The following is a 15,037-nucleotide window of genomic DNA, read 5'->3' as shown; positions in this document are numbered from 1 at the left end:
GTTTGTTTGTTTGGCTCCTGGCCTTGGATCAGCTCAGTTCCAGTGGTTGGGGCCACTTGGGGAGTGAATCATCGGACTCAAGATCTTCCTCTTTGTCTCCGCCTCTGTATATCTGCCTTTCCAATAAAAATAGATCTTTAAAAAAATCTTAAAAAAAAAAATAAAAGCAGTGATGATCTGATGAGTCTTTTCTTGGCCAAACTTGAGTCAGCCTTTTGGACCTCCTCTTTGGCCTACCACAACATTTTCTCCACAAAATCAATTGGATGACAGAGCCCTGCTAAGTCACATTTGCCAAGCACTCACTGCCCACTCAGCATGCACTCGGGTTCCTCATTCTGCCCACTCCGTTCCTGGCTCCCACACCTCCTAGGGGTCTGATCACCCGCCAGAAATCCTGTTAGGTCTGCTAGGTCAAAGGTCCAGTTCCCACACTCTGACCCACCCTGCTCCTGGGCTGCCCGCCCCAATGCCTGTTTGCTATTCTGATCTGAGCTCACTCTGCTGTCTACCACAGCAGCCGCTACTGGTCAGCGTGGCCCTGCAGGTAGGGAGATACCTGATTTCTGCCTGTTTGTAGCAACTTCTAAAGCTTTCTAAACATTCTGGGGTTCCTGATAGGACTTTGTAAAGTGTTAAATATACTAATGAAACGCTTCTGTTTTAACCGAGTTTCATTTTTTCCCAATGGAGGCCGAAAAACCGGTTATGGATTATGGGCCATGTGTCCAAGCCCAGAGCTGAATGCTAAAGAAAGTCGTTACTTTGCAATGCTCCTAGGTAATAGCCCAGAGTCCTCATTATCCTACCTACCAGCAGGACCCAGCTCAGCTGACTTAAAAACAAACAAACAAACAAACCTGCTCTCAGGGGCACCTCTGGCACAATTTTCTGGAGTCGCCCTCATAGCTTTGCAGACTCCTGAGGAAAGATAACAAAGTAGAAAATAAAAATCATAAAATGGAAATAGCCTCACAAAGTGAGAAGGCAGGGGTGCCCTGTTACCTTCCAGGCTAGGTGCGTAAGGAGAAGTTCGAGAGGAACTTTCAACAAGTGCTCCAGTTAAGAGAATGTTAACGGAGGCGGTGATTTGAGGGGAGGATCTTAGGAACATAAAAATTATGCGAGGACGCAGGGCCGTCCTCTCGCACCACGCCCGTCGGGTCGCGCCCGCCAGCCCCGCGCCCACGTCCCCGCCCGCGGGGCCATGTGACGCGGCCAACATGGCCGACGGGGACGACGGCTTCCCGGCTGGGCGGGAGTCCGGCCCGGGGTCTGAGCCAGGCGAGGACTTCGCGATCGTGGAGCGCGGTCAGCTGCCGAGCCCGAGCGAGCTGCGCAGCGCGGCCAAGCCGCGGGCGGCGGCGGCCGAGGGCTGGTCGGCGCCCATCCTGAGCCTGGCGCGCAGGGCCACCGGGAACCTGTCGGCGAGCTGCGGGCACGCGCTGCGCGCGGCCGCGGGACTGAGCAGCGCGGACGGCGGCGCGGACGGGGCGGCGCGCGCAGGTAGGGGGCGTGGGAGAGCGGGGAGTGCGGGAGTGCTGAGGGGCGAGTCCTGAGGCGAGAGTACTGAGGCGGGACTCCGGAGTGCGGGAGTCCTGAGGGGCGAGTCCTGAGGGGGTACCCGGGAGTGCGGGAGTCCTGAGGGGGGACCCGGGAGTGCGGGAGTCCGGAGGGGGTACCCGGGAGTGCGGGAGTCCTGAGGGGGTGTGCCCAATGAGGCAGGGATCTCTGCAGGGATCTCTGCAGGGCTGGCTTTTATCAGTGAGAATCGTGATACTGAGATTTCCACCAGCCACCTGTGGTGTTTGCATGAAGAGTTAGTTTGAAAACGGAAACTGCCTGCGTAGCTTATCTGTGAAGCTGGGACCTGCCAGCTGGAGCCTCAGCCAGCTGCAGATCGGAAATACAGTACTTGGAATTTTGTGTTGGGTCCTGGTAATTAGCCAAGCCTGTGACAGACTTATTGTTTTTTTTTGCAATAATTTATTTTACTTACTTTTTATTTGAAAAGTATAGTTGCAGAGGAGAGACAGAAAGATCTTCCATCCACTGGTTCACTCCCCAAGTGGATATGAGTAAGCTGATCCAAAGCCAGGAACCAGGAACTCCTTAGTGGGTGCAGGGTCCCTAGCACTTGGCCCATCCTCCACTGCTTTCCCATGCCACAAGCTGGATCAGAAGTGGAGCAGGGACACCCAAATGGGTGGGATATGGGATGCCGGCTCTGCAGGTGGCGGCTTAAGCTATAACATCCCCTTTTATGAAGGGGGATAATTCAATCAAGTCAGCCTGCCCCTGAGGTCACACTGGTAGTCCCAACACCTCACTGCCTTCCCCCTTGGTAACTGTGTATAGAAAATACATACCACATGGCTTTTTAAAATGAACCAATTTAAGGAAAGTGTTAAGTAGTAACTGCCACTTGAACTGGGAAAAACTGTGAGCGTAGGGGATGGGGTGCTACTCAGTCAGGACCCTGGCATCCCATATCAGCCCCACTTCCTATCCAGCTTCCTGTTAGCGCTCTTAGGAAGGCTGGCATCCTTGGGGCCCTGCCTGCTGCCCATGTGGAAGATCAGGATGGGCTTCTGGGCTCCCAGCTTCAGAAGCCATGGAGGCCCTGGCAGCCAGCTAAGGAGTGAAGCAGTGGAAGCAAGTTATCTCTCTGCCTTTCAAATCAATAGAGCTTTTCGCGGAAAGGCAGCAGGATTCCCGACCCATAGGGAGGGCAGGGGCCGAGGTGGGGAGGAAGCTGATGAGCAGGTCTGCTGACAGTGGCCACACTTCTGCAGGGCTGGAGGGGGAGAGGTACCAGCTGCATCTCCTCCTGTCCCCTTGACCTGCTGAGGACAGGGGTGTCAAGATAGTATGTGAGCTGCACTAATTCAGCGTGTGTTTTTGGTGATGGGAATTAAAGGGAAATATGGTGGAATGCTGTGATATGCTTGGCAGATTTGTTTTAAAATGTCCCACATGGGATCTGCTGCCATAGTGCTGGTGTGTAGTTTTTTTTTGTTGTTGTTTTTTTTTAAGGTAATTAGGCCACATGATTTAAAAAAAACATGCAGAAGAGCATTCAGCATACACTAAGTCCTCCTGGGTCTCCTCACTCACACTCTGTCTTCATGTCACCGTGATACACACCTGAAGCATGACCTCTTGCTTTTCATAACAGTCCCACTCAAAGGATGAGTAGTAAAACACACGTGCTCACAAGAAGGAATACGCCAAGCATTGGGTCTTTGTTGCATGTAGGTGCTCGGTAAAGAAAGTGCACTTTCCTTTTTGAAATTACTTAGGGCTGGCACTATAGTGTAGCATGTTGAGCATCTATCTGTGGTGCCAGCATCCCATATATTTGCTGCTGCATTTCCAATCCAGCTCCCTACTAATGACCTGGGAAAGCAGATGATGGCCCAAGTCCCTGGACCTCTGCACCCATGTGGGAAACCTGGAAGAAGTTCCTGGCTCCTGATTGGCCCAATTCCAACCATTACAACCATTTGGGAAGTGAACCGGTAGATGGAAGGTCTCTCTCTTTCTGTCTCTCCTCCTTTCTCTATCTCTGCCTTTCAAATAAAAATGAATCTTAACAAAGAAATTGTTCATATAGGTTTTTGTCATTAGGTGAGTGGATTATGCCTATTTCCGGTCTCTGCCAAAAATCAAAACAGCCCTGCAGTCCAGCACTGTGGTGCAGTGGACCACATGGGCGCAGATTCAGGTCCCAAGGCCTCCACTTTTCATCCAACTCCCTGGAAACGCAGTGGCAGGTGGCGCAGGTGCTTGGGTCCCTGTACCTACATGGTTGACCCAGACAGTGTTCCAGGTTCCTGACTTTGGGCTAACTGAGGAGTGATCCACCAGATGGAAGATATCTCTCTTTCTCTCTGCATCATGGGACCATGGGTACTATTTCCATAATGGAGTACAACTTTTTCCCCTTATATTGCCACACTCTGATTTAGTCAATGAGATGATATTCAAATAACTACTAAAAATGAGGAAAGTAGAAAACCATTTTTCTATCAATATAGTCCAGGATAACACCTCCCTGTATAATAACATCATTCAAACCAGCAAAGGCCCATGACAAACCACACATAGAAGAAGCCAGTCATTCTGTAACTCAGAACCCTTCTCCTCGTCCTAGTCACCCCAGAATGTCTCGAGCTCAGGCATATGCTTTCTGCTTCAGCCTTAGCAGTTCCTGTTGCAGGCCCGACCCCTCAGAGGGTCCAGGCGGACACCCCTGAGCAGCCTGATGAGCCAATCAGTTCATGTGGAACTTCACCAAACGGTTGTTAATCAGGTTTGGAGATGTCAAGAGCTTAGCCACAGTCACCAAGCCCAAAAAGTTGATAGAAATGCTGAAAGTATGTTCCTGCTGTAATTCTCTGAGACTAAATTGTGGGAGACAGAAGTGGGTACCTAAGCACGGGATGGGAGTGCTGGCATTCACGGGGACAGTGGCCACTGGGGCCACTGCCACCTGGCAGTGACCGCCTACAGCTCACTGCTGCAGCTCTCTTCACATGATCCCCCAGAAGCCTCTCCAGTTCCTGAAGTTGATATAAGATCCCCTGTCAAAGCTTTGAAGCTGTTCAGAATATGTTTCCTATAAATTTGTAAAAACTGACCTTTTTAGAATAAAACTCTTCAATGACTCTTTACAGTGCATCAAGTGTTATATACATTATAGTATTGATTTCATAAGCACCACCTTCCATCTTTATATCAGGGGACAGTGTCATGGCCTAGTGGGTAAAGTTGCTGCCTTTGATGCTGGCATCCCATAAGGGCACCAGTTCATGTCCCAGTTGCCCCAATTCAAACCCAGCTTTCCACTGATGTAGCTGGGAAAGCAGCAGAAAATGGCCAAGGCCTGGAGCCCTGGCACTGTTGTGGGAGGCCTGAAAACAACTCCTGGCTCCTGGCTTTGGTTTGGACCAGCCCATGTCGTTGAGGATGGAATGTCTCTCCCTCTCTGTAACTCTTTCAAAATAAATCAATAAAAAAAATCCTTGCAAATCAATCTTTTAGAAAATACCTATTTAACTTTTGACAATTTTACGTTTCCCTTTAATTCCCTGAATATAAATTTCCATTCCACTTTTGCCACAGAATCTCAAAAGGTTATTTTATTTATTTGAGAGACAAGGAGTGGGACAGAAAGATGTGCCTTCCATTCACTGGTTCACTCTCCAAAGGAGCACAACGACCAGGGTGGGACCAGGCCAGAGTCAGGAACCCACAACACCATCCTGGTTCCCACAGGTGTCAGGGACTTGGGCCACTTCCCCTGCCGTCCAAGCCCAGGAAACCAGAGGGAAAACAGAGTAGCTGGGCTTCCAACCCTACAACCACTGCCCCAATATGAGATGCTGGCATTGCACACAGTGGCTTCATCTGCCACCAGCGCCTGTTCACAAAATCTTATATTTATAAAAACAAAGTGTTGTCCTATTAGCTCCGCAAAAATATATAAAAGTTAATGTTTTGTAAGAGAACCTTCTGTGAAAAATCTCTGGGTATGTAAAAAAAAAAAAAAAAGAATAACATATTTGAAAGAAAAAGTTAGCTTGATCTTCAATCCACTGGTTCACTCCCCAAATGGTTCCAATTAGGCCGATCCAAAACTGAGAGCCAGGAGCTTCTTCTGGGTCACATATGGATGCAGGAGTGCAAGTAGTTGGCCCATCTTCTGTTTTCCCAGGAAAGTTAACAGGGAACTGGATTAGAAATGAAGCAGCCAGCCCTTGACCTATGCCTACATAGGATGCTGGCACTGCAGGTGGAGGCATTACTCACTATGCCACAGTGTCAGCCCCAGCATTTTTCTTGTTGAATGAGTTATCTTTGAAGCTATTAGTGATATTACATTGATGAAAGGAACATTAATACAATTTTTTATCATTATTATGATCCATAAAATCTCTTAAATGAACCATGTTGGGGTTTTTAAGGATTGAATGACTGATTTGAAAGGCAGAGTTACCAAGAGATAGAGATTTTCCAGCTGCTGGTCTACTCTAGATGAATGCAATGACCTGAGTTACATTCCATTACATTTTCCATTTAATATTGTCAGGTCAGGATTGACCGCAGGTGTCTAAAACTGCAACAAGGGACATTGTGGGAAGGGGGAGGGGAGCTGCGGTAAAGATATATGTGATTATTTTCAATCCTAATAAGTATCTTTTTAAAGATTTATTTATTTTTATTGGAAAGGTAGATTGACAGAGAGAAAGATCTTCCATTAGCTGGTTCACTCTGCAAGTGACTGCAGCTGCCAGAGCTAAGCCAATCCAAAGCCAGGAACCAGGAGCTTCTTCTGGGTTTCCCACGAGGTTGCAGGGTCCCAAGGCTTTGAGCCACCCTCTACTGCTTTCCTAGGCCACAGGCATAAAGATGGGAGGGAGGTGGGTTAACCAGCACCTATATGGGATCCGGACGTTTGAAAGTGAAGGATTTTTTTTTTTTTTTTAAAGATTTTATTCATTTTATTACAGCCAGATATGCAGAGAGGAGGAGAGACAGAGAGGAAGATCTTCCGTCCGATGATTCACTCCCCAAGTGAGCCGCAACGGGCCGGTGCGCGCCGATCCGATGCCGGGAACCAGGAACCTCTTCCGGGTCTCCCACGCGGGTGCAGGGTCCCAATGCATTGGGCCGTCCTCAACTGCTTTCCCAGGCCACAAACAGGGAGCTGGATGGGAAGTGGAGCTGCTGGGATTAGAACCGGCGCCCATATGGGATCCCGGGGCTTTCAAGGCGAGGACTTTAGCCGCTAGGCCCGAGCCATTGTGTAACTGGCAACGGTTTCTCTGGCACTTTACTGCTCCACAAGGGAGTCACTTCCTAATGTGCATTGTCTCTGGACGCTGTGACCCAGGGGCAGAAAGGCTCATAAATGCAGGTCAAGCCATGTCTGCCACACAGACAACCCATATTGGAGCAGCAGTTGGAGACCTTCTAATCCAGCTCCCTGATAGTGCACCAGGGAAAGCAGCAGAAAATGGCCCAATACTAGGAGGCCTAGATGGAGTTCCTGGTTCTTGGCTTTGGCCGGACCCAGTTTGGGCTGTTGTTGCCATCTGGGGAGTGAGACAGTAGATGGATGATATCCCTGTGATTCTGCCTTTCAAATAATAATAATAATTTTTTTTGATTTATTTATTTTAATTGGAAAGACAGATTTACAGAAAAATGGAGAGACAGAAAGATCTTCCATCTGCTGGTTCACTTCCTAAAGGACCACAATGGCTAGAGCTGAGCCAATCCAAAGCCAGGAACCTCTTCCGCGTCTCCCATGTGAGTACAGGATTCTAAGGTTTTGGGCCATCCTCTACTGTTTTCTCAGGTCATAAATAGGGAGCTGTTTGGGAATTGGAGCAGCCAGGACACAAAGCAGCCCCCATGTGGGATGCTGGAAGGCCGCAGGCAGAGAATTAGCTAGCTGAGTCATCAAAGCACCTGAGGCAATTCCTAATACCCAGGTCTGCCCAGCCCTTGGTGTAACTACTCATCACAGACCTGGGCTTGGTGTCTATAAGGATAGTCTTTACTGTTCCTACAGTTATTGCTCATCAGGGTTCCTTCCTCATCTTCCTGAGGTTTTGCAATTTTTATTTCTTTTGTCAGTCACCCATTTCATTAAAGGTTTTTGATTTGTTTTGTAAGATTTTATTTGAAAGGCAGCATGTCAGACAGAAGGCAGGAGAGACAAATTAGTCTTCCTTCCGCTGGTTCCCTTTCCAAGTGGCTGCAACAGTTGGGGTTGGGTCAGGAACTTCATCCTGGTCTCCCTCATTGAGTGGCAGGGTCCTAAGTGCCTCAGGCCATGTTCTGCTGCCTTCCCAGGCACATCAGCAGGAAGCTAGATTCAAGTGGAACAGCAAGGACTCACCCTGGCATTGATTTCGGGTGCCAGTTTCACAGGCAGCTCTGGGCAGGGAAATTCTAGGTCAGGGGGAGAAGAAAGCCATCACCCAAAGTCCACCTCGCCATGAGGACAACAGTATTCTTTGTTGATGTCTCTGTTAGATGACGACCACCGACCGCCCGCCCACTGGTGGAATTATATCGGCAAGTTGTTCAGAGTTGTAATGGAAGCTTTATTGGAAAATCCGCTCTTGGGCCTCCTTCCCGCAGAGGGGAAGGAAGAGGGAGGCGATAAGGGCCTCTGAGATACGTGTGGAGGAGTTTTATACCCCTCTAGACACGTGGGCCGACAAGGGAGCTGTCTGTGCCCCAACTATGTAAGGAATGACCATTCAGGTGTGCCATTAGGCAACTGGAATCCCGCCAGGTCGGTGACGTAACTGGCTCCTGTGGCCCCTCCTGTTCCAGGCTGAAGCCTGGGAGACATGCCGGGTCCGGAGCAGACCAGCCCCTGTCTCCAGTGCCTTGGGCAGCCATCAGTCTCAAGGCTGGACTGCTGGCTTTCCACTAAATAACATGAGGCACACCTGGCCTGAGCCTTCTCTCCACTTTGACAGGCGACCAGAGCACCAGAGAAGGAGGGATGTACGCCCGGCCAGAGGCCAACCCGCAGCTGCCCCTCTCCTGCCCCTCTCCTGCCCCACCGAGATCTCATTCAACACAGATGTGCTACACTTCTGTCAACAGGTTCTTTCCTTCACTCCCAAACCTCATCCTCCTTATTTTCATTTAGTGCCACAGACATGCGCCACACTTTACCTAGCTCTAGGAGACAATGAAACACAGAAAAGCTGGGATGTGGACGTTTAGCCCAGCAGGGTTGGAGTCCCACTTGCCCTTCTAGCTTCCTCCTGAAAAACGGCCCTGTCACTCTCACGGCAGATGCAGACTAGAGGTTCCCCACTCCTGGCTTTGGCCTGTCTCAGCCCTGGCGAGTGAACCAGACCGATCTCAAAAAGACTTAAATTTTTTTTTTTTAAACAAGGGATGCTTAATTTCTGTAGTAATTAGCTGCCAACAAAAACCATTCGCATGAGTCTTAACACTCACTGGCTCTGGAGGCTGACCTCTGGGGTCTGAATTTGTAAATTCCATTATCCCATTTCCTGGCAAGCGATGATCAGATTCCGCATCCTGACTGCACACAAACTTTAGTATGCAAATAAAGCGACCAGGAAGCGTAGACGGGGTCGTCTGACTCTAACAGCTTTACAAGAATGCAAAGCTCGACTGGGTCACCAGCCGTGGACGAAAAAGTCAGTCGTGGGAATTAGCCTCTGAAACGGAGTGCAGGATGCTTTTCTGAAGGGCCAGGGGCTGGCACAGTCGGAGGGGAAAAAGAAAAAATAAAAAATAGGCTCGGATCGCCTCTGGAGGGTGAGAACGTAAAATGGCGCCCGCGGGCCCCTGGGCGTGGCCTTGGGCAGTTCCCGTCCAATAGGAGGGCTCGGGGTGGAACGCGTTTCTAGGGTCGGGGGCAGGACTTCCTGGAATCTCCGCGCTTCCATTGGCTGGAACTGGAATACTGGCTGTGTGAGGGACCAGTCTCTGTGACGCTTGGTAGAGCCGTCGCTTAGCAACGCTTTTAGCTGGCTGGGGGAGGCCTGGGATCCGAGGCTTGTACGTCTCCGCTGACCCAGATCCGGAGCGTCGCAGGTGTGTCCTGGCCTCCGTGGGTCGGGCGCCGGCTGGCTGTGAACGCCGCGAACGCCGGTGGCCCTCCCGCCAGCGCTTCCGCGCCGTGAGCAAGCTGCTTGGCCTGTCTTCCCTGATTCACCCTGTTCGCCGCACACTCCGGGTTGCTGACGAAGCTGTCCTTGCTTCTGCTTCGCAGCTTCCAAGGGCCAGATGATGGAGGAGCGAGCCAACCTGATGCACATGATGAAACTTAGCGTGAAGGTCTTGCTGCAGTCCGCGCTGAGCTTGGGCCGGAGCCTGGACGCCGACCATGCCCCGCTGCAACAGTTCTTCGTGGTGATGGAGCACTGCCTCAAACACGGGCTGAAAGGTGCGCGCGGGGACGGGTGGGGGGCGGCGAAGCGGCGCCCCGCGGAAGTCAGACATTGCCCCGGCCTCCAGACATGGCCCTAGGGCCCTGCTGTCAGTAGAAACGCTAAGACCTCACCCTAGTAGCCCCGGTTTGAAAGAAAGGTCAAAAGGACACGGGTGACATTAATGTTTAGTCTTTTTTTTTTTCCGGCCTGGTAATCAGTAGTTACAAGCCTCACTGATGGAATAGCTGAGATTCCTTATCTAAGCCTTAAAGATGCTCTCTTGGAACACAGCTCCTGAATTGTGGTGTGTACGTTGCAAACCCTCAGCGGCACGTGGGCTGCTGGTCTGGCACGGATAGCACAGTCCTAGTTCAAGACAGGTGATGAACACAAACACTGAATCCCAAAGCACTGCCCACTGGAACCACTCAAAGGGGTGGAGCAAGGGCAGACAGGTGCAGAGGTCCCCAGGGGGCCCCTGCAGGTAACAGCAGGAGTGGGGTGAGGGGAGAGGGGAGATAAGCTCCTGGAGGGAGCCCTGTAAGGTCACACTCAGCGTATTTGAAGGACTTTCACTGAGAGAGAAATGTGACCCAGCTTTGATTTTTAGAAAAATTTCCAGCTGTGTTAAAAACAGATTGTGAGCGTGTGGAAGAGACCAACGAGTTAGTGCAGCAGAGCATGTGAGATAATGACTTGAAGAAATCAGTGTTGGTTTTGGCATCAGAATGGGCATGGGTTAGGAAGGATTTCACAGGTGCCTGGCGAGGTTCCTGTTGATTCCTTCCGCGGTAGCTCCTTGGAGGTGGAGCATTGTGGGAGGGAGGAGAGAGCGAGCTGGCTACCTGCTGGGCGGGCCCTGCCTGGTCCGCCATCGTGGGACTCAAGCTTTCACTGGCTTCTGGGAGAGAGACCTTTTGCAGTCTGTTCTCATGAATAACACTTTTGTTTTCCCTTTTAGTTAAGAAGAGTTTTATTGGCCAAAATAAATCTTTCTTTGGTCCTTTGGAGCTGGTGGAGAAGCTCTGTCCAGAAGCATCAGAGATAGCTACTAGTGTCAGAAATCTGCCAGAATTAAAGTGAGTGGGAAGCAGTTACATTGATTTCTCAACTTCTTACTAATACATCTCTTTCTCATTTGGAGCAGCCCGTAGCCCGAACTACCCTCAGGTTTGAGTGCCCGCTCTCTGGCTTCCTCTTCTCATGGCCTTGAGCCAGCTTTGCCCTTGGGAGCCCCGGCTGTCTCCTGTGTGAAGCAGGGGCAGGCTCCCTGCTTGGCGTGCAGGTCAGACACACTGAGCAGGTGTTAGCCACAGAGAGGGAGTCCTTGGAACACTCCTGCAGGCGCTGCATTTCCCCCATGTGGATTTGCCTGTAGAACTTCAGGTAACAAACTGGACAGCATACCAATAAGGTGGCATCATAGAGTGTGACACTCAGAAGGGCCGCAGGGTGAGCTGATTGACACAATGCTGTGCAGAGTCCTCTGGCCAGGAGGTGACTCTTACTCAGCACTTTGGTTGGAGCCTGCTTCATCCATTTGCAGATGAGAACCACAGGCACAACCCTGGGCTCAGCTGGAGGACAAGCCCTGTCTTCTCTCATTAGTCTTCCACCGCCAGATGTCTGCTGGAATGCCCCTAGTCCCTTAGCATGTGAGAATGGTGTTGGGAGGAGAACCCAGATCTATTGAGCTCTGATGCCCTCTACATCTCCCAAACTCCACTGCTGCTGAGCCCTGTGCATTCTTGAGATTGAATTCAAGCCTGCTGTCCCTGCCCATTTCCAGGCCTGTACCGCATCTGTATAAGGCCCTCTATGTGTGCCTAACTCATTTATTAGCTGGACTCTTTTCATGCGGCTTCTGCATCTTTTGCCTGACTTCTTCAGCTGTTTTCTGTGTGGTGGTCTCCCCTGCCCACCCTGACCAGCCCACTCCCCCAAAAGCACAGCATCCAGGTGGCGCACCTGGCTTTCCAGGTTTGAATAGATGCAGCCTTCTTAGCATGTGTGCACATGAACGGTCTTAAAGTTTTTGCTGTGCTAACTCCAGACTCCCTGTGACCTCTGTGTACCACTTCTGTTTTCCCGTTCATCCCAAGGGCACTAAAGAAGTGACAGGCCTAAGTATCAGAAATCCTCACCCTGTCACCAAAAGGGAAATGCAAGGTAGTTCCCCCCCTCCCTTGATGCCCGTCAGAAGTAGCTCTTGGGAGCCATGTGGGAAAGAACCACTTTGCTTCATCAAGAGCTGCCATGTTTGCACAGTTTCATTAAATCCTAATTAAAGTTCTGAAGTGTCTGTGTACTATGAAGTTGAGACTGGGTTTTTTTGTGGGTGAGGAGGGGAGGATGGTCTAGTCCAAGGTGTTGTGAAATGTGCAAAATGAATTTTGTATTCTGAGAGTACTATGGAGATTTAATTCTCCTAATGCAGAAAAAAAACTTTGATAGCACAGCCTGTCACCCCAAATTTTTCCAATTTCATACCTTAATTTAATTATTGGATATAACTACGTAGTAAATGCCTACTTCAAAAATATTGGCATAGACCCAGACAAGGCTTTTTTTTTTTTAAGATTTATTTATTTTTATTACAAAGTCAGATATACAGAGAGGAAGATGCTCCGTCTGATGGTTCACTCCCCAAGTGAGCCGCAATTGCCGGTGCTGCGTCGATCCGAAGCCAAGAACCAGGAACCTCCTCCAGGTCTCCCACACGGGTGCAGGGTCCCAGTGCCCTGGGCTGTCCTCGACTGCTTTCCCAGGCCACAAGCAGGGAGCTGGATGGGAAGTGGAGCTGCCGGGATTAGAACCGGCACCCATATGGGATCCCGGTGCGTTCAAGGCGAGGACTTTAGCCACTAGGCCACGCCACCGGGCCCTTTTTTTTTTTTTTAAATGAGAAGTAACCTTTCTAATTGCCTAGTTGTAATCAGACTGATCAAGGTGATCACATTTTCATTTTGTCCCACAACGCCCATTAGATTGCAGCTGTTTTCCTCAGGGCAGCTTGGGACCATTCAACAAAATCACAGGCATGTCTACTCCTTAAACCAACAATGTCACTTCTAGGTAATTTGTCACACAGTTTTTTTGTTTTTGTTTTTGTTTTGGAAAGTCAGATACACAGAGAGGAGGAGAGACAGAGAGGAAGATCTTTCGTCTGATGATTCACTCCCCAAGTGGCCGCAATGGCTGGAACTGAGCCAATCAGAAGCCAGGAGCCCAGAGCCTCTTCCAGGTCTCCCACGCAGGTACAGGGTCCCAAGGTTTTGGGCCTTCCTTGACTGCTTTCCCAGGTCACAAGCAGGGAGCTGGATGGAAAGTAGGACCGCTGGGACTAGAACTGGTACCTATATGGATCCCGGCGCATTCAAGACAAGAACTTTAGCTGTGAGGCTATTGTACCAGACCCACTGGAAAAATTTTTATAGTGACAGATACTCAATGAAAGGAGCAAGTTGTAGAAGTCCATTGTACAATGTTAATTTTGTTGTGAAAAGAAGAACAAAAATAAGACTTTGTGTTAATACTTGCTTTCGTACATATAAAAATGTTTCAGAAATGACCCTAAACTACGAATGCTGTTAATAATTGGGGAGCAAAGAGGAGGGAGTATGGAGAGTTCTGAGTGTGTGCCTTCTTACACTTTGTGATTCTTAAACCGAGTGAAGGCATTGCCTCTTTGTACAGGATGTATTTAGCTGTTTATTCCATTTTATAACCTTTTTCCACTTAATTTAAGATTTCAAGTCTCTTTACTTGTCAACTATTGATCCAAAATATTGGGCTGGATTTTAGTTTCTCTTTTTCATAATATCGTTTTGATAGATGGAAGCAGCCCTTGGTGGTAGAGCATTTGTTTGCCCTCGAGGGTACAGGTGTGTCCCTGTATCCAGACTTGGCTGCTGGCTTAGGTCATGTGGAATTGTCATCACCTGAGGTTGTCAAGCTGCCCTGTGCCACCTCAGCAGCCCAGGCCAGTCTCATGTTTCACACCCCTGCTAACATTAAAATCTCCTTTCCTTTCCTCCTTGCTTCCCTCTCTTTTTAATTCTGCCTTAACATCGCTTACTTTGAGGGGAAAGTGTATCCCATCATCTTTGTTATTATTGATGTTAGATGAAGCCTTGGAGCCTGCCTGCTGAAGTTGCCCTGGGTGTCTTCTGACCCTGAGGGGTCTAAATTTGGGGTGGACAATGGCTTTTAGCATTAACATGCCTTCTTGGCTGTTAGAAATGCAGTCCCTCTGCTTAGAGCGGAACCTTTTCTTCCTTCAACAGCTTTAGCTTGACAATTGGGAGACTTGTTCCCCTTCCCTTTAATAATTCATGCAAGCCTCTGGCTCCTGCAGCAGGGCAAATGTGCTTCACATTTATGACCTGTACCCTCGAGATAGTGAATGTTACTCCATGTATGTTTACCGCAATTAACATTATACCAAAAAAGAAATCACACCTTTGAATTAATGCATTGAAATCTTCAGAGGTATCAGCGCTTGAACAGGTACTACATTCTGTTCGTCTTTTGAACAAATGTTTACCTACTGTAAAAATCTACCCTGACACATATTTTTCATGACCTTTTTTTTTTTCAAGAGCCCTTATGTGCACATGTTTCAAATCATTTTTGCACCAAAATAATGCCTGTAATTCTGTTTTCCACAAGCTGTTGAGGCACCAGAGGAGTGCCCACCAATGCGGCTGCGCACTCCTCTCAGTGCCCCCGGAGCTGCTATTTCATCCTGCCCTCTGTGCTCACAATGTGGGGGAACATGTGTAACTCACTGATCAACGGGTTTGTCTGCGTCTGTTGTTCCTGTTATGCCACAGCAGCCTAATTGTCTGTTTGAATTCTAGGACGGCTGTGGGGAGAGGCAGAGCTTGGCTTTATCTTGCACTCATGCAAAAGAAACTGGCAGATTATCTGAGAGTTCTCATAGACAATAAACACCTCCTGAGGTACTTCATATCCTGTTTCTCTTTATTTTCTGTTTTGTGAAGAATTAGAATATAGTTCTATACATCATTTTGAATTCAAAGTGTTTAACACTCACAGTTATTGTTTGGGTATTTTTATTTACTAGAAAGGCA

The 15,037-nt window shown here is 49.1% G+C and overlaps 1 protein-coding gene across 1 annotated transcript in view; it reads left to right on the top strand.

Moving 5' to 3' along the window:
* Positions 1–1,199: 1,199 nt before the first annotated feature.
* The window catches only part of RUFY1 (RUN and FYVE domain containing 1), a 43,646-nt gene continuing 29,808 nt past the window's right edge, over positions 1,200–15,037 (top strand). The window contains exons 1-4 of the mRNA XM_058668834.1: positions 1,200–1,506; positions 9,782–9,955; positions 10,903–11,020; positions 14,804–14,905. Of these exons, the coding sequence (XP_058524817.1) occupies positions 1,224–1,506; positions 9,782–9,955; positions 10,903–11,020; positions 14,804–14,905 (677 nt within the window). The 5' untranslated portion in view covers positions 1,200–1,223. The remainder of the gene's footprint in view (positions 1,507–9,781; positions 9,956–10,902; positions 11,021–14,803; positions 14,906–15,037) is intronic.

The sequence above is a fragment of the Ochotona princeps genome, chromosome 9 (genome assembly GCF_030435755.1).
Source record: "Ochotona princeps isolate mOchPri1 chromosome 9, mOchPri1.hap1, whole genome shotgun sequence".
NCBI lineage: Eukaryota > Metazoa > Chordata > Mammalia > Lagomorpha > Ochotonidae > Ochotona > Ochotona princeps.
This window is presented reverse-complemented; position numbering and strand designations above follow the sequence as displayed.